Source organism: Sminthopsis crassicaudata, chromosome 3, assembly GCF_048593235.1.
Source record: "Sminthopsis crassicaudata isolate SCR6 chromosome 3, ASM4859323v1, whole genome shotgun sequence".
Lineage (NCBI taxonomy): Eukaryota > Metazoa > Chordata > Mammalia > Dasyuromorphia > Dasyuridae > Sminthopsis > Sminthopsis crassicaudata.
Genome location: NC_133619.1, coordinates 278,168,978 through 278,188,797, shown reverse-complemented (window position 1 = coordinate 278,188,797; position 19,820 = coordinate 278,168,978). Strand labels below are relative to the sequence as shown.

Below are 19,820 nucleotides of genomic sequence, written 5' to 3'. Positions count from 1 at the left end.
TAAAGGCTTTTAAGATTACACGTGGCTGTTCTTGAGCATGTTATTGGTTATTAAACTATAAATTCAAGAGATTGTGGCCAGAGACTTTTGAAGGCCTCAGAGGAGGCGAGGCGGGTAGAGTTGACACTACAAAGGTCAGTGGTCAAAGGTACTCTGTTGGGCCTAGGGCAGACTAGTAATTGTAACTGCCAGGAGGGCATGTTACAAACTGATGTTGCTATACCCTGTTTTGCTGTAAAGGTCTAGAGTTTAAGAAATAATCTTTTAAAAAGTTTTCTGTGTAATTAAATAGTTCACTAAAACAGAATATCCAGACGATAGTGTTTTCTCAAGAGCTAACAACATTCAGAGCCAAATAAATTGTACTTATTAGTCTTCAGGCAAAAAATCTGGTAATACCTAATGTCCAGTCACAGAGTAAATGTCCTCTGATGCCCATTAAAAACAAGGTACTAACATGGCCCTTTTCAACAATATTTATGATGGGAGGCAGAGTTCTGACAGAATGAGAGAAAAAGTAAACATACTGTAAAGTTCAGAAATGATCGAGGCAACTTAGTAGTGAATTTTGGTATTCTGAAGAAGTATCTAAAAATATAAAATGTGTTTGGAAAGGAAGACTAGTTTGGCTATATCTAGACTTAATCTACAAATGTCCTTTCCATTACACCATGAACTATGGCAAAATAATTCATGGGACACTTCTAAAAAGTTTTATTTGACAAATAACTCACTTATCTCCAATTAAGACCCAAATCCCACTGCTGAGATTTAAATTTCTTCGAAAGTTTACCTTCCTTGTTTACTCAGGTCTTTCCTTTTTCCTCACTCCTTTATTTTTCAACTGTCTTCCCCCTTCACACTCTTTCTCTTTTATATATTTTTTTCTATTTTTAATGCTGATAATTATTTTTAATTTTCTTAAAGATTTCGGCTCATAACAATTCAAACATTTTCATACTGATTCTATAGCAAGGGAAATCTGTTCAGTTTTCTTCACCTGTGTTTAATATCCTACAATACAAAACACTGATACATAACAAAAAAGCAGTATATTTAACTAAAGAAAATTTCTATAAAGTGTGATAATTGATAGTCCACACTTTAGTAGTTGTCTAACATATTCAATCTTTTTAATAGGAAATAGTCTAGAATATAATTCCTATATAAATGCATGTAGATGTTCATATAATCCTTGAAAACATTGTCTTAATTTGAGTACTGCAACCAACCTATAGGCAAAATAAGCCTGTCCCTACTGCCTCTACTGCCTCAATAGCATGGACTCAATGTACTTCCATACTTTGGGACAATATTTACCTCTTCTTTAAACCCCTTCTGGCTCCTCCCCTTTTCTAGCAACTATACTAAGGGCTTTAGTATACAGCTTTAGAACAAAAGCAATAATTTTTCATTCTTAACTTTGATTTGCAATAATCTTTTTATTAAATAACAATATTGATATGAATAGGAGAATAAACAAACTTTGTGACAGTTTTATCAAAATATTAAGGAGAAAATATGCTTTATTAATCTAATGTAAGAGGCTTGGAGCAGTTATTTGCCTTCTCACTCAGGAAAGGTTAAGTCTCTGGAACCTTTTATATAAGTTACTCTGTTCTAGTTCACAAGCCAAGAGGAAAATCTCCTTTCAATATTGTATAGTAAACAAATCAAAAACAGCCCCAGAATATCTGTGAAAACTTTCCATTTTGCATGGGGGATGGGTACAGGACTGGGCTCTGTACATTACCATAAAGAGGAGAAAACTGAGGCTTCATTTCCCATATCCCACTCTTTAGGTCATAAAACATATATCAAAGGAATGAAAATACCTGAGTAAAAAAAAAAACCCAGAAGAATTAAATCAGTACTCATTTATCTGCAATAAGAGAGAAATTAATTTTACTTACTGTTCGTGATTTTTTAAGAAGTCTATTTGGTGCTACTATAAAATATTCCTGGACTTCTGAATTGCGTGGCATCCGTTCATTTGTGTTTCCTAAAACAGAATTATATCATTAGAAATAGATTTTCTATTACTAAGAAGAAGTAAGAATTTATTTGAAAACAAGATCTGAAATCGAGATAATAGATTAGGAAACTTTTAATAATATTTGGCACTGATGAGAACAGTGCTCAACTTTGGAAACCACATATAAACAACATTCTAAGAAACTTGAGAGTATCTAAGGAAAGGTTACTGTTGTCCTTTCAGTTGTGTCCAATTCTTTGTGACCCCATTTGGGGTTTTCTTGTCAAAGATACTGGAATAGTTTGTCATTTCCTTCTCCAGCTTATTGAACAGATAGGAAACTGAAGCAAACAGGGTAAAGTGGCTTGCCTAGAGCCACCTAGTGCTTAAGGCCATATTTAAACTCATTTCTTGACACCAATACATAGTGTTTTAGTTACTATGGAAATATACTGCAGCAAAACAGTGCCAGAGAATCTCAAATCACGCTCTTAGGGGCTAATTTGCAAAATCTGAGGAAATTTTGGCTAGAGACAAGATAACATTGGTACAGCATAGAGAATACTGAAATGTAGTGTCTGAATAGCTGGGTATGCATATTCTGGCTATGCCACAATCGCTGTGTGACCTTGAACAACTTATTTAACTCCTTTAAGTTTCAGTTTCTTTGTCTGTAAAGTGGCTACATGTGACCCCATGGATCCTGATAGCTTTAGTTCCCCAACATCAAGAGATAGCTTTAGCCCCCTCCTTCTCTCTGAGGTCTGAAGATTGCCTCCACCATTGGGCCCCTTTCTCTCAGACTTCTCTTGAATCTAATTACTTTTTGTTTGGGACAGGTAGTGATACACTGGATCGCCCATCACCATACTTGGCATCAGGAAGATCTCAATTTAAATCTGGCCTCAGAAACTTACTGTGTAACCCTGCAAGTCACTTAACCCTATTTGCCTCTGTTTCCTCATCTGTAAAATGAGCTAGAGAAGGAAATGGCAAACCACTCTAGTATCTTTGTCAAGAAAAACCCAAATAGGGTCATGAAGAGTCAGAAATGGCTGAAACAACTTTTTATGTTTATATTTATATTTATTTGTTATATTTATTTATTTTATACACTTATATTTATATTTATTGTTATAGACTTTTTATACAGTCTTCTTGTCCTTTCCCCCCCCACCTCCTATCCTTCCTACATCCTGCACCTTTAGACTTGTTCTTTGTAAGTAGTATTTCATTCACTGTATTTATAACTCCCAAACCCAGCAGGGAGACTGATAGAAAACAGATAAAAATTATATATTCTCTGACTGATAGATCTTGAGTGATAGTCTATCTTCCTTCAAATAGGCGACGTATGGAAAAGATAACATTAATTCTATATAGTTCCAAAGGACAGAGCAAGAGCCAATGTGCAAAAGTTATGGGGAGATTCAGTTTAACAGAAAACATTCTAACATTTAGATTTAAGAATAAAAGGTGCCTTGTGAAGGAGTAAGCTCCACATTACTTTAAATGATCAAGAAGAAAAGCAGAAAATTGTAAAGGATTCCTGTGTAATGTGAAAAGCTGGACCTCTAATTTCTTTGCTAAATTTAAAACTATGATTTGTGTTTAATGATAACTAGTTAATACTAACCAAAATTTGCTTCAGGAGCTAATACTTTTAAAACTTTATGATTCATGTTTAATGATAGCTGAATATCAACCAAAATTTGCTTCAGGAGCTAATGTTAAATATAAACCAAAAAATCAGAAAGTATCTCCTTTATGAACCAACTGTTTTCATTTTCAAGAGAAACAGATTAGAGGTGTTCTGATTTATACTTAAACTAATAGTGAACTTTACCTGGGTAGAGCCTATTTGGATATTTCGATTGTACTTATTATTTGTTGCTTTGATTTCTTTTAATTCAAAACATTAAACAATTTAAAGTACATTTTTGAATGGTTTTTCCAATTCCCTTAGATAGATGCTGAGGATAAAAATATTCACATTAGTAAATGTGAAGTAAATGAATTAAGAAAGAAGTAATAAAGGATGAAAGAAAAAGTATAGCACAATTCTGAAAAAATGTCAGAAATATCAAAGTTTAGAAGAGCTGAGATAGTTTTCTTTTTTTAAGTTCGGAGGGAGGGAAGGAAGGGAAGATAGGTTTTTTTGGTTTGTTTTTTTAAGTTAGGAGGGAGGGAAGGAAGAGACTCAAAGGAGGGATAAGACAATTTCTGAGAAGTGAGGCATAGAAAGCATGACTATAATAGATGAAGGAGAAAAAGCAGAATCCTTTTTTATTTTGAATCCTTATTTTCTCTGCCAAGGAGAATAACTTTTTAATTAGTAGAAGAGATAGAACAATCTAGTTAGTCACCTGAGAGCTGAGATGCAAGATAGGAAGGGAAACAGTAAGAAAACAAATAAAAAACCAAAACTAATGCAATTTAAGTGACCAACTAGGTCTTCAAAGCTAGAGAGAGAGATTATAGTCTCATCATTTCCTGCCTTGGCCAGGCCATAAATACTAGTGTCAGCTGAAAACATCATCTATTAGGGAGGTTAACTAAAGATTATACAGAAGAGTGTGAACAGAATGGATAGCAAAAAGAAAAGATATGTGTGGGAAGGTGAAGGAAAGAGATAAAAAGCTGTCTTCAAATAGTTAAAGTGACATCATATAACCAAAGAACTGACACATTCTGGGAATTGGTTCCACAGAGCAGAATTAGGGGTAACTGGTATAAATTGAAAGAATCAGATTTAGACAATGAAAAGAAAAAGCTTATCAGCAAATAAGACTGATTCAAAGTGGACTGGGTTACTTTAGGAGAAGCAGGAGATTTTTAAGAAAGTCTAAATGACTACTTATTGAATATCCTATAGAAGAACCCTTATTTACCCCTCTCCTCCCTACCTCACCCTCATCCCCAGTAAAGGAAATCAATTTAGCATTAGCATTACTGTCTTTGTCCCAGACAAAAACTAATTTTTATTGGGTGAATGAAAAAACATTATTTACAAGACTATCAAAAAACTAAAAATGGAGACATAGGGTCACCCATAAATAATGAAGCTTGGATTTTTAAATGGATGTATTTAATAATAATAATAAAATTCACATTTATAAAGTTTTTTCTTCACAACAACCCTGTGAAATAAATGTGTACAAAATATTTTTGCCATGAATTCTATTCACTGAATTTGGCACAAGTCACTGAATTCAGTGAATCTCAGTTTGTTTGTTTGTTTTATTTGTGAATTTTGACTTGTCTTACATTTCTATTGTGAAGAGTAAATGAATAGATAAATGTGAAAAAATATAAAGTCCTGCTACAACTGCTATGTATGCCACCACACACTTTAGTCCAACTTTTTCAGTTTAATTTTTAAAAGCAAAAATGTTTACCTTTCTGACTTTCATTGCATTCAAGAATGGCTGGTTCAGCTTGCTCAACTTTTTCTTCCTATAAGTGAAAATAAAATCATAAAATCATATATCTGCTATGTTTCAATAACCATATGTATCACTTGCTATTACTCTAATCTTATCATTTCATGTTTAGGAACACATTTTTGTTTTGTTTTGGCAGATCCTTAAACATGATTAAGATGCACTGATCCAGAGGAGCATAGATTTAAAGTTGGAAGAGATCTTGGAGGACCATCTAATCCAATTCCCTCAACTAAAGCCCTGAAAAATGAAGTTATTTACTCAGGTCACTCAGGTAGTGTTAGGCACAACTGAGAATCAAAGATATGTATATTCAGAACTCAATTCACTGCTTTCCTCACTGTGCCACAAAAAAACATCTCTTACCATATTATACTCTAAGTGGTATTAACTACTACTGATATTTCACAATCTTCATATATCTTGTGACTGAACAAATTAGGAGAAATTAAAGGACTTACAAGGTCTAAGAAAAGCTGTCTTTTGGCATGAGTTGGTAAGTATTAGTTCAGATAGAATTTTCCATTACAACAAAAACAAAAATTACTATGATTTTAATGATTTCAGAATCAAAGAATGTTATAGGTAGAAGACTGAACTGAAGATAATTGGATAAGTGAAGATTAAATCATTCTCCTAATTTTACCAATGAAGAAATTGAGGCCCAGAAACACAAGTTAACTCCCCAAATGGCACATAGCTAATTAGCATTAATGAGGGACTTGATTCTTTATCTTCTGATCCACTGTGCCATGTTGGATATTATTAGGGACATAAAGAACAAGCAAAGCAAGTATTGCAATTATTTATTAGCTTAATTTGGTGGGCCGGGAATATTTAGTTGTAGGAAAAAACTGAAAGGCACAAAGTTTAGGCTCTCTGATTCAGCACTGCAAAGTTCAAGAACAGCATAAAACCCTGGTCAAGACCAGCCCCAGAGAAATTATTGTTGATGATGATGATGGCCTTGAATTTATAAAAAGCACTTTCCTCACAACATCCCTTTGAAATAACTTAGTTTAAATATTGTCACCATCTTATAAATAAGTGAAGGAAGCTTAGAAAGATAACAAACAACACAAAAAAATATGGGAGACAACAGGATTAGAACTAAGGTCTTCTGTTCCTCTCCTCTACCAAAATCTGTTTGCAGAACAGTACTTTATACAGTCTTTCAAGTAGGGAGGTAATCAGTTTCTCTCAGGAATAATTTTATTTTACATAGATCTACCTCTGTGCAATTTTAAGTTTCAGCAAGGCCTTAAAAGAGGTGTTTGGGGAATCAGGCATCTTTTTCAGTATCTTTGAAAACAGGTGACACTGGTAGATCCTTAAAATGCAAGGCTGGCCCTATCACTGACTATGAATGGACATTTACCTTTAGGAAAAAAATAATTTTATCCCCATGAGGTTGCGATTACAAAGACAAGCATAAAAAACACCCTCAGGTCTTGTCTTGCTCACAATATTGAGTCTAGCTCCTATATGATTCTCTCTTGTAATAATCATGATCCAAGTATGCATTTAGCTACAAAGAATGGTTTATCATTAGTAGTAACAACTGCTGATGGTTTTCTTTGGTCAAGAAACCAACCCATAAACAAAAAAAAAAGACAGACTCCCAATCCTGTGTAACTCCCTTCTGCCCCTACGTTGGAATGGTGAAGTGTGAGGGCAAAGGATAGCAAAAATAATAATAATAATTACATAGTTTTTGAAATGTCTATAAATGTTAACTTAAACATTTAAACATGTTATATTAAAATGTGAGATTTCTGGCCCGTAACAGATTGACAAGTGAAGATCAACTGAAGTTAACCAAAGATGAAGGGGTTCAGGGAGAAATAATATCTATCTTCAAATATTTGAAGTGCTGTCACATAGAAGAGAAATTAACTTTTCCTGCTTGGCACTAGAGGAGAAAGCTCAGGTCAATGGCTAGAAGGTTTCACAGAGGGAAATCTGGAGTCCTTAGGCTGACATTTATCTCTGGATTTTTTTTTTAAGCAGATGGAACGTTTAAAAACCACCATCACAACACTTAATAAAGAAAAACTATTTTCCTTTGTTACAAGAGCAGTCAGTTAAGAACAAGTTATGTTATTAGAGTGATATCACAATTACCTAAAAGTGAAATGCCCCCAAATTTTTTGATAGCCAAACTACTACAAAGGGATTAGTAACCTGTTCTTACAAAATACCTTTTCAAAGATTTCAGCTACAGGGTCACTGGCTCCTTCTGTGTGTGCTTCGTTGTGGTTCTCTGATTTGACATCCTCTTCCTTTGGCATTTCTTTACTCTCTTCATCTGTAGATTCATTATTAGCTTCTATGCCTTTGTCATCTGTATCTTGTGTTGTGCTTTCTCCATTTGACTCCTTTTGATCCTGTGACAAAAATAAATACTCAGAGAAAGCTTTCAGTCTTTTCTTTTAAAATATAATTTTTTGCATTATTTGTCCTAGATGATTTCTACTATCCATCAATACTTTCTATTACATTTATTCTACTACTAAAGTCATAGAAAATAAAATATCACACAATTCTCACAGGATATTAACTTACCTTGTGTATGAAAGCAAACTGCTGTATTTAAAATTTATCCCTAGGATTCCTTAGATTTGTGTCCATATAGGCAAAATGAAAGAAATAAAGCACTTAAATGTGTCATAAATTCTTTTTAAAATATCTTCAAAGATAAAACTTCAAAGACTTTGTTATTGTTGTGCCACACCACAATCATGTTTTCTATACATTAAATATACTTTTCTCCTTAGAAATGTCAAGTACTAATTGGCTGATACCCATAAAGAAGTGGGCACAGAAACACATTTTAAAAGATTTACCTTTGGTCATTTAAATCAGCATCAAAGTCAAGAAAGAGAACCAGAATATTTGATTGATGAACTATTTCTTAATTACCCTCTTCAAAAATCAACCTTAAATTATGATTCTATTTTCAAGTCCATTCTTTGGTTAGGACTTAGTATTGTCAAGTAAAAGATGAATTTTATTTTTTTCTAACACTTAAAATTATGTATAGAAAGTACAGATATACTCATTTGTGTGTTTAGACATTATCTAATCATAATTTTTCCCTTAAAGTCCATATATACATATAATATTTGATTCATTATTTTTTCCTGTGATATAACTTATTTTTTGTTGTCAAGCTTCCCAGAAATTCTTGATTAAGTGATTAAGTTACAGATGTGGCTTGCTTTAAAAGTCTACCAACACAAAGCATTCAATGGATAATTTGAAATTTCTATTAAAATAGGCCATATGAACTTATTTGGCCCGTTCAAAATCCCTACATCCCTCTCAGGTGAACCACCCACCATACATATAGTCAAATTCCCCCTACTCTTTAATTAGTTCTTTAAAAAAAATCTAAACCCAAGGATTTATACTTAACTCATATTAAATCCATATTCTTAATTAGCAAAAGTATTATGAATAAAACAAGTCTAAAGAACAGAATCCTGAAGACTTCATTTCTGGCTGATATTAATCTATTAACCAACTATAATATGCAGATTTTTCCCATCATTTTCCCCAAAGATAGGCAGACATCAAATTACCTAGTTTTCTAGCAGAGTATAGTATTTTTTTTTTGAAAAACAGTGTTTAATTCTCTTTTGTAGTAGGTAACTAAGTTCACTCCATAATACTCACGTAATGCATTTCATAACACAACTATCCAGCAAGTGAATGAAAATCTTTAGTGAATGAAAATCTTTAGTGAAGGGAAATCTATAAACTCCTAAAGCTACTGATTTCAAGTGCTGATAATTGGTAGATTGTCCTTACATTCTGCCTTCTTCAATCTTTTCCTTCATGTTAGTTCTGACTTTTAGGATTTGGTATAACAAATCTAATCCTTTATCTACACCCAAGATCTGCAAATTCTTGAAAAGGCTTTCATCCCCCTTCCCCTATGTTCCCTTTTCTAGGTTAAACAGCCCTAATTCTTTCACCTGATTTTCATGTTGAATGATTTAAAGTACCACATTTTGGAAAGGGCATTGATAATTTGGAAAGTAGAATTACTGACTTGGATCTGCCTCACTGAGTGAAATCATCAAGATCTGCATAAACATGCCTCAAGCCTAAAGTCCAGTAACAAATGATTTCTTCACTGTTATGTTACCTCTTCAATAAATCTCTTTGAGCCCTACTATCTTGGTCTGTCAATCCCTCCATTGAAATTCTTCCGCAAGGATGATCCTGGGGTCCCAATGTCCCCTTATAAGTCTAGTCTGGAGGCTGTAGCAGCCCCTTATCACTTGATGAATTAATTCTGATTTATCTGGGAAACAACAACAATGGAAGAGGGGATGGCACTTTCTGCCTTGGGCCTCCCTCCTAAGAGTCTTTTTCCTGTTCACTCTACTCATGCAGTTCTGTCTTCCTTTTCTTCTTCCATAGGAATGGGGAAAGGGGTAAGTTCTCTTGTATGCTAAGGAACTTCCTACCTGAAAATATATATTGACTTTCAAATTCCAATTACAACAGAATGAGAAATTTGTGTTAAATGCTTTACAAAAACTTAGGCTAAAATATACCTTAGAGGAACTTCTTGATCTAGTCTAGTAATCCTAGCCAAAAAAAAATTTTTTTTGATATGACTTAATAAATTCACCCTAGTTCTTTGTGATTATCTTTTCTAAATAGGCACTAGCCATCTCTTTAAATACTTAATTTCCCAAAGAACTATAGGCCAAAGAATTCACTGACCTACAGGTTTGTAGAGTGCATTCCACCCCACCTTTTTGGACTTTTTTCTCTTCCCAAGTCCAACTGTACCCCCTTCAGTTCTCCCTGCTTTCAAATATAATTGATAGGATTCCCTCCCCTAAAAAGGCAATCATTTCTACTAGTTGTTTTGGTAACCTGATCTAAATTAATGAAGACTAGATCTCTTATCTTGAATCCCAACTCTATTAGCCTTTTAAAATCTCTTTACAGACTAAAGATGATTCTCCTTAGCAAAAAAAAAAAAAAAAAAAAATAGCATCAGACCAGCCTTCTGCCTCTCCTTCTCCCCCCACTGGTATTGTTTTTCTTAATATATTCAGAATTTCTTTCCTGATAACTTCTCAAGAGTTCATGAGATTATTTTCCATAAAGAATTTTAGTTTATGGGATACTATTTATTATTTATTTGAAATTAAAGTTGGCAATTATATAGCACTTTAAAGTTCTGCACTTTTTATTCATCATTTTATAAGACTCTCAAAAAACCTAGGAGATAAAATTATAGTCATTTTATATATAAACAAACTGAGTTGGAGTTAAGTGACAATCCTGCTTATATAACTACAATTATAATCATCTGAAGCAGGATTCAAGTCCAGGTCTTTGTGAATCCAAGACTCATGTAATTATTTGCATTATGTCACGTGGCTCCCTCTAAATGTAGGGTACATCCAATTTTCTTTTCCTTCCCTATCATAAATTCTAAGATAATTCTCCAAATTTCCCGTTACTTCTCCTTCAGCAACTAGTTCTTGGCAATGAGTGGTTTCAAAACAGCAATTTTTCTCATTGTTTTCACATTTTAAAGAACAAAACTATCATTAAAAGCAATTCAACTGCTTTTTCCTGTCTTAGATTTTGTTTGCTATGTCACCATATGACAGTGTGCAAATCAAGTTTTAAAGGTACATTCTTTGTCACCAGCTGTTTACACTAAAAGTTTCTCTATACATAAGAGTAAGAGAACACCAAAATGAAGATCCCAGCACTGGTTGGATCTACTTAGTGTTCTAGGCAACAAGTGTCAAGTTAATAAGAGTTTGTCTAATACTAAGCTATTATTGTTCAATGTTCAATGTTCAGTTTAGTATCTGGCTTCAGACACTTACCAGGTATGTGACCCTAGGCAAGTCACTTAACCTTCATCTCTCCTCATAATAACAGCAGCACCTATTTCTCAGGATTGTTATGAAATTCAAATAAGATAATATTTATAAAGCACTTTGGGACAGTGCCTGCAACATAGTAAACACTGTATTAATGGTAGCTATTATATTTAATCTTTCACAAGGTTATTTAGAGTAATAATGAAATAAGTATAACGTTTTTATGATATAGCATACATTTAATTCTTACACCAAATACTTATATAGTGCATAATTTATATTTTAATGATTATAAAAACATCCACTTGATAGTTAATGTAGTTTTGATAACTTCTAATTCATTTATTCTTTTCCCTCTGTGAGCCAGAGTCCTCATATGCAATTTTTTATATATTCTTTACTATTCTCTTGTTATTTTTCTTTATATGAAAATCTCTCCAATTCATCCTCTTTTTGGATTTTTGATGAATCTATTATAATTTAGTAATGGAATTCTTTAGAAATATTTCCTCTTAAACAATTGTGTGTTAATAAGTTATATTCTTCAAAATTAAGATTTTCTTCCAAATTCTCCAGATTTTTACATTTTTCTCAACATGCTTGAATTGTGATCTAAAAATTGGTTCATCCTTATTTTGTTTTCTTTCTCAAATTCTACAAAAAACATGATTTACACATTAAAAATCTCTCTGATTTACACATTAAATATCACTTAGAGTCCTGAGAAACTGGATGATAATCATACCTCTTCTACTACCCTTCCTCCCAACCTATCTCTTAATAGTAGGAAATGAAAATAAGAACCTTCTAAGGCAAACAGTTCAACTGGCCACAATCTTTTGCCTTTTAAATTCTTCATCTTGAAGCCTCAAATCCTGTTAATTCAACCTCACTGTGCTCTCCAATTCCTCTATTCCTTATTTCTTTTTTAAGCCATCACCCCTGCATTAGTTACACTGTCCTTCCTTCCCCTTCTTTATTCTATGGTGAATATTAACACTCTCTTCTCTCTAGTCCCTTATCCCCTTATTCTATATCCCAGTCTTGCCCTCTGAAACCTTATTATCTATAGATTACTCCCACCTCCTGCTGCCTTTGCTCCTACTCAGATGCTGAAATGAAGTCTGAGAAAATCATGAGAAATCATGCTAACTTGATTCACTACAAATTTACATTACATAACCTCCATTAGAGCCTCACTGCTTCAAAAAAATCTTTTTTATACCTATTTCACACACTACAGTGTTTTTTACACCACGCTGCTTTATGACTTACTTTGAAAATAACTGTCAAGAGTTCCCTCTTCTCTCATCTTTTATCACTGAGATATCATCTGCCACTATCTCCTCCTTAACCACGTTTCACAAAAGCCCTTCTTGGCAAGACTAACCACTCTACAAGCAAAAGTGATCCCATTTCATTCCATCTTTTTTGATAAACTACCTCTTCTCTCATGGATCTATCCCTTTCTCCTGGCTTCTTTCTCATGCCAACAAACAAGCCCATTGCCTCCTTCATCCTACCAAAGTCTTCATTTGATCCATCCATCCCTATTGGCTATTGTTCCCTCTCTTCTAAGTGGCTAAACTTCTTGAAAAGGCTATAGATAATATATACTTCCTACTCTTAACTCTGCTGTTTGGCTTCCAACCTCATAACCAAATGAAAATTACTCTCCCCAATGATTTCTTAATTGCCAAATCTAATGACCTTTCTTAATAGTCATCCTTTTTATTTTCTCTACTGCTTATGACACTGCCAATGACTTTCTTTAATATACTCAAGAAAAGAGTATTTCCATGATTTTTTTAACCTGTTTCTCCTGATCTCTGCTCAGTCTCTAATATTCTTTGCCCAGGTCCCACTTGATTAACAGCAGATTATCCCAGTCCTGGGTCCTCTTATTTTGTATTTCTGTACTATTTTGCTTAGTGTTATTATAAATTCAATTACTATCTCTATGTTGATGACTCTCAGATCTATACATATTCTCTCTTCTAATCTCTAGACTCGTCTTCAATTCCTTATTGGATATCTCAAACAGGTTGATAAGAGATCTTAAATTAACTTTTCCCTCTCCCCATTCTGAACTCTCCCATTACCGTCAAGGGCGCCAGGATCCCCCCCACCAGTCAACTATGTTTACAACTTTTCAGTCCCCATATGCAATTTGTTACCAATTCCTGTTGATTTTTCTAACATGTTGCATACATCATTTGTCCACCAACAATGCCACTACTTTGGATCAGGGCCCCAAACTCTAATTTACTTTGTATATAGTTTACTTGTACAATTATTACTGACTTCCCATGCAGAGTGTGAGCTCCTTGAGAGCAGACAATATTTTTTGCTTCTCTTTGTATTAACTAGTACTTAATACAGGAGGAGGTAAGAAATTGCATATTGTTTTTACCTGGCAAGTTAAGAGAGGAAAGAATAAAGGAGTTATGGATGGTGATGGTAGAGAAGGGAGGCTGAAGGGGAAATGCTAATAAAATAAAGATTAGTATCAGGGAAATAATTAATGCTACTTTTTAAAAGTCACTTTACCAAATGATAAGATAATACTATTTTGCCTAAAGAATCATAACATGGTAAGACTAAAAGAAGCATTAGAAATGATCTATTCCAATTCCATTTTACAAAACAGAAAAATGAAGCTAAGACAAATTAAGTGACCTGCATTAGTTGAATCAAAGTTGACTCAGTGATTCTCTTACAATTCTGCTCATATGAATACTCAGTATTTAGTTTGTAGCTATTCTGTTGGAAACCAACCAAAGCTAGTGTAGATTTATTTCTATCAGCTAAGGAAGAGCCCTATTCAGTTACATACTCATCTAGTGGCTTTCCTTTTATAAAGAGTTTCAATTTATCATTCATCTTATTCAGTAATTATGGAATGTAACACTTTTTAAAACTACCACTTAATCTGGTTACTCAATTCAATGTTTTGCTACATTCAAAGTAGAGATAAAATATAAACTGGTCTAGTTATAGAATTCCTTGTACAGGTTTTTATACATAAAACAGTCAAAATTTACCATTTTGTTTTTGGGAATTTCACTTTGCTTTGTCCTTAATCCTTCTAACATATTGTTATCCACATATCCTAATATTTAAAAGATTCATGCACAGAAAACATAACACAAAAGTTTATAGGAAGATCATTTACCATAATAATTTCTATTAATTAAAAAGAATTTCAGATAAAATATGGAAGGAATAGGAAAAGTGATAAATTTGAAAAGGTTTAGGAGTAGATGAAAATCAAATAGCTTGAGTTGCATTATATAACACTGGTTCACCTAATGACAAATGAAAATAACTACTGTAAATGTTACTTACCCAAAACAAAATAGATTTTAAAAAAAAGTAATAATTACACAAATTTAATAAAATATTTTATTTGAAACATTCCAACAAAAAAACAGATAAAAATGGAGAATACAAGAGTGAAAATGAATAATATAATGAGAACACATAATAAACAGGAATGAAAGAGAATGCAGATGTTTCAAAAGCTAGAAAAGATAAACAGTAAAAGATCTTTACTCAAAATTAATAACAATAATGCATGGAATTAACATTACCTTAAAATGTTAATCATTTAGAGAAATGATTTAAAATCAAGTATGGAATTAAATCAATTTGGTGACTAATTCTTAGAAAATAACCAATACAAATAAATTTATCCCTTAAAGGGATGATGGATCCTTCCATGAGGATCTATTTTTTTTTTTCTTGGTGCAAATTATTTCCCTAAGTGAATAAACAAATCTTACTTAAGTTCACATTTCAATGAAAAAAGTATCCTCTAAAGATTATATGATTAGCATTTGACTAGTCTTAAGAAATGAAACAACTATAAAAGAAAAAAATCAAAAGACTTTTAGAAAACAAAAACATGTAAATATGAATTAAAATAAAATGAAAGCACTATTTTTTAATAATCTGCCTTATGTATTATATTTTTAAATCCAATGTCACATTTTCACAAGATCAATCAATATAGCAGGCTAAATCTAAAACTGAAATCTTAGGGTATTAAATTTGTTAAGATTTTCACAGACATTTTAAAAAAAATTAATCCTTAGGTATATATACAAATGTATGTGTAAATTCTTAACAGTTTTAGAAATCTTTTTCTAAATTTCTCTTCACTAAGGATAGTTACCTACTTAATATCTTTGCACTGTTACAAGTTTACATAAAAGATATTTTAATTATCTAATTGATAAATATACTAATACCCCAAGTTGTAACTAGTAATATAATGCCATCCATTTAATTACCATTATATTAAGAACTTAACAAAACCTGAAATTCTAAACTTGTTTGGCAAAACACTGTGTTATTAAATCAGAATTTCAATCCATTACCTCAATGTCAGGTAATGAGGGAGTACATTATTCCAAAATTGTTTTGAATTTGATAACCCATTCACTAAATGTTGCTTTGACTTTGATTTCATTTTAGATCTCTGAATATTACTTTCTCTCATCTGTGACTTGGCACTGGAGTTTCTTAGGTGTATTTTATTTTTGTCATATTTTATAGTTCCTTTTATTTGACTCACCTTTTTCTCTTCCTCACTTTCACCCATTCCCTCCTCTTCATGGTCTTCTTTCTCACCCCCCCTTTCATCATCTTCATCCTCTTCTTCCCCTTCAAATTCCCCATCCTCCTCCTCCTCCTCTTCTTTCTCTACCTCTTTTTCCTCCTCCTCCTCCTCCTCCTCCTCCTCCCCCCCCACTTCTCCCTCTTCCCCCATCTCCTCTTCTTCCCCCACCTCCTCCTCTACCTCCTCTTCCTCTTCCCCCCCCTCATCCACTTCCTCCTCTCCCTCTTCCTTCCCCTCTCCCTCCTCCCCCTCTTCTTCTTTCACCTCCTCTCCCACCTCCTCCTCCTCTCCCTCTTCTTTCCCTCTCACTTCTTCCTCCTCCTCCCCCTCTTCCTCTTTCCTTCCCATTTCCTCCTCCTCCTCCTCTTCCTCCTCCTCCTCCTCTTCTTCCTCTCCCCCCAATTCTGATCCCTTTTTGACTCCAGAGCCCTCTTCCTCACATTCTCTTTCATCTCTGCCCTCAGTAGTTTCCAGCTTATGTTTCTGTTCTATTTCCCACAAATCTCCCTCTACTTCACTCACCTCTTCATTTTCCTCTATTTCACCTGTCTCTTGCTCTGCTTCTTCCTCTTCTGCTTCAATTATAGCCATATTTTCCTCAACTGAGGAAGCCAAAGCTTCTTCATGTTCCTCTTCCTCCTCTGCCTCAGCCTCCTCTTCTTCCTCTGCCTTTTCATCTGCCTTTGCCTCTGCTTCTGCTTCTGCCTCTGCTTCTGCCTCTACTTCCGCCTCTGCCTCTGCCTCTGCCTCTACTTCTGCCTCTGCCTCTGCCTCTGCCTCTGGCTCTGGCTCTGGCTCTGGCTCTGCTTCTGGCTCTGTCTCTACCTCTGCCTCTGCCTCTGCCTCTGTCTCTGCTTCGGCTGCTTCAGGCTCTGGCTCTGGCTCTAGCTCTGGCTCTGGCTCTGGCTCTAGCTCTGGCTCTGGCTCTAGTTCTGGCTCTGGCTCTGGCTCGGGCTCTGGCTCTGCTTCTGCCTCTGCCTCTGCCTCTTCCTCCTCTGGCTCTTCCTCCTCTGGCTCTGGCTCTGCCTCTTCCTCCTCTGCCTCTTCTTCCTCTATCTCCTCTGCCTCTTCCTTATCTGCCTCCTCTCCTCCCTTCATCTTTTCTCCTTCCTGAATCTCTATCACTTGGCCATCTCCACCACCAACTTTGGCATTTATTTCTATTTTTTCCTCTTCAGCCTGTTCCTCAATCTCTTCCTCATCACCCTCTAGGTTACACAGCTGGTCATCTATCTTTTCACTATCTTCTTTTTCTTCATTATAACATTCTTTATTTGACTGAAATTCCTTAAAATTCTCAACTATATCTTGTTCACTAGCATTTTCACCCTCGTTATTTTCTGACTCTTCTAAAGATTCTTTTTCATTGTCAGAGATTTTATCTTCTTTCTCATTTGTAAGTTCTTCAACAAAGCCTTCATTTTCTTCATCTTTAATTTTAATTTCACTTGTCTCACTATGTTCATTCTGAGGAAGTTCTTCCTTTATGTCTTGCTCCTGTGGACCATTAGAGGATTTATTATCATTGTTTTCTAAATTCTCTCTTTCCTTCCCTTCATCCTTTAGACCTTCTAGTTGCTGACTCGGGTCTTGCTCTACTTCATTGTCAGAAGCCATTTCTATGGTTTCTAAATTCTTTAGACTATTTCCTTCATCACTTTCCTCCTCCACTAATTTGTGACAATAGTTCTCATCAGTATTTATTAACTCATCTTCACTTTTAAGTGTCTCTGTCTTTGAAATTTCTTCATCAGGATTTGCTTTTGGTACAAATTCAGCTAAGTCACGATTTATATTCTCGAGTGAACGTGACTTAGCTTCTGTTGTTTGCTTCTCCTCCTCCAAAGACTCATTCTGGGTCTGCCTCTCTTTACTAGTCTCTGACATCTCTTCAACTCCACTACCTTTTTCACATTCGGTATCAGAATTGTTTTCAGTATAAGATTCGTGTTTCTCCTCTTTCTTGGTTGTTTCAAGATTCTGTAAATTTGATGAATTAGTTATCATACATTTCTGGTGGATAAAAATAGCTTATCTAGTCTAAGATTTTGTTTAGGTTTTACATTTTTAGGCTACACTAGTAGAATAAAAATCTCAAATTTCACAAGACAGTTCTTTTTACCCTTTTCATAATTTGTGCTCATAAAGTTTGTGATGGATCTAATTTACCACATTTTAATTTACTATGATGTATCTGTATTTCTGTTTCATAATTTTTATATCCTTACTGTTTGTTTTCTCATTAATAATGCTCTTCTAAAACTGAATCTATAGCTATAGACTTTAAATTTATACTTAAAAAAAGGAATCAGAACATCTAGAATCCTACATAAGAGTTACATTTTAATCTTTCCATCTTCCTCATTTTCAGTTTCACATTTTTATTTTTCTTCAATTCTATGAGAAGCACAAAATTAAAAAGAAAAGAAAAAAAACATGAAGGGGAAAATAAAATTTTTTAAAATAATGACGATGTGGAATGAAAATATGATAGAGCAAAGAAAGCTTCAAATGCAATCATTTTTTCAAATTATCCTAGAAAAAAAAAGATGGTCTTTCAAAATAATTTTCTATTAACTTAAAAAGTTTTGGATTGCTCTTTTTACTAGTTTTATTGTGGTAGGGTTTTTTTTGTTTGTTTGTTTGTTTTGATAAGACTTATGATACTTCATCAGTTTAGAAAATTCCCAGTGTGGAAACCTCCTCCATATATACAAGTCATTTGTAATATGTTATTTACGTTATTTCTGGGTCAGTGAAGGATGACTTTCCCATTCATGGTCATGTAACTATTATGTGTCAAATTAAATTCTTCTGACCCAAATTGTCTATTATTATGTTGTCCAATAGAAAGAGAACTGATTTTGGAATCAGAGGACGCAGATTCAATTCCCATCTTGATCTGACACTGATGCCACTGATACTTAATCTCTCTGGGCCTCAATTTCCTTAATTGTAAAATGAGGAGATTGGATAAGATGCAAATGACTTTTGGGTCCCTCCCACTCTAGATCTATGATTAGGTTATTTCATTAAACCATCTTACATAAGAGGCAGTATGGAGTAGTAGAAGGTACGGATTGAGATGGTAACCTAAATAAAAGTTTGTCCTGCCTCTGACACACATTAGCTTTGTGACCCTGGGCAAGTCATTCAACTTGCAAATGATTCTAGAAGCTACTATAAAGAGCAGAACAAGTCCTGATCTGCAATAGAAGAGATAGATTCCTTATCAGGAACTCTTTTCTATAACAATGAAATCCCAGGCTTATACAAAAACATTAATACTTTACTAATTCATAATCTATTAATTCAGAATAATATTTTAATGGTCTAAACTGGGAAAATTTTCCTCTGCATCTCTCTTCTCTCTCCCTTTTCCCTACTACTCCATTTTGCACTCTCCTTTTTTGTCTCTACCTCCCTCCTTTCTCCCCTCCCCTGTCTGTTTCTCTCTCTCTCTCTCTCTCTCACACACACACACACACACAATGATAAAGATACTAGAGATCTACTTTTGGATTCATCTTTTATTTTCTATCCTGTCTTATAGCTAACAAGATGTGAACATATCAAGGAATCTCTCTTTTCCACTACTCTTAATTTTTTTTTCATTTACATGATTCTCAGGAAAACATGACAAATAACGAAGGTTTTACTTTTTTTAAATAAAGGTTTGTAATTTTTTTCAATTATGTGCTAGTGCTTTCCATATCTAAGTACTCACTTCCCCCCAATTCTTAAATGTCTACCCTAAAGACTATTAGAAAGAGCATCATCCAATGTTTTAAGTCATATAGCATCTTTCCTCATCATTTATAACATATCTTGTGCTCTTTATTTTTATTCACTCACTAATTTGGTAATACATACACACTTTCTTTCTATAAACTTTAAAGATTTATTTATTT

At 33.9% G+C, this 19,820-nt stretch overlaps 1 protein-coding gene across 1 annotated transcript in view; it reads right to left on the bottom strand.

The window, feature by feature from the left end:
• Positions 1–19,820, bottom strand: part of RPGR (retinitis pigmentosa GTPase regulator) — an 82,380-nt gene that overhangs the window by 4,921 nt on the left and 57,639 nt on the right. Inside the window, 4 exon segments of the mRNA XM_074300840.1 lie at positions 1,914–2,002; positions 5,374–5,431; positions 7,620–7,805; positions 16,432–17,889. Coding sequence (XP_074156941.1) covers positions 1,914–2,002; positions 5,374–5,431; positions 7,620–7,805; positions 16,432–17,889 — 1,791 coding nt within the window.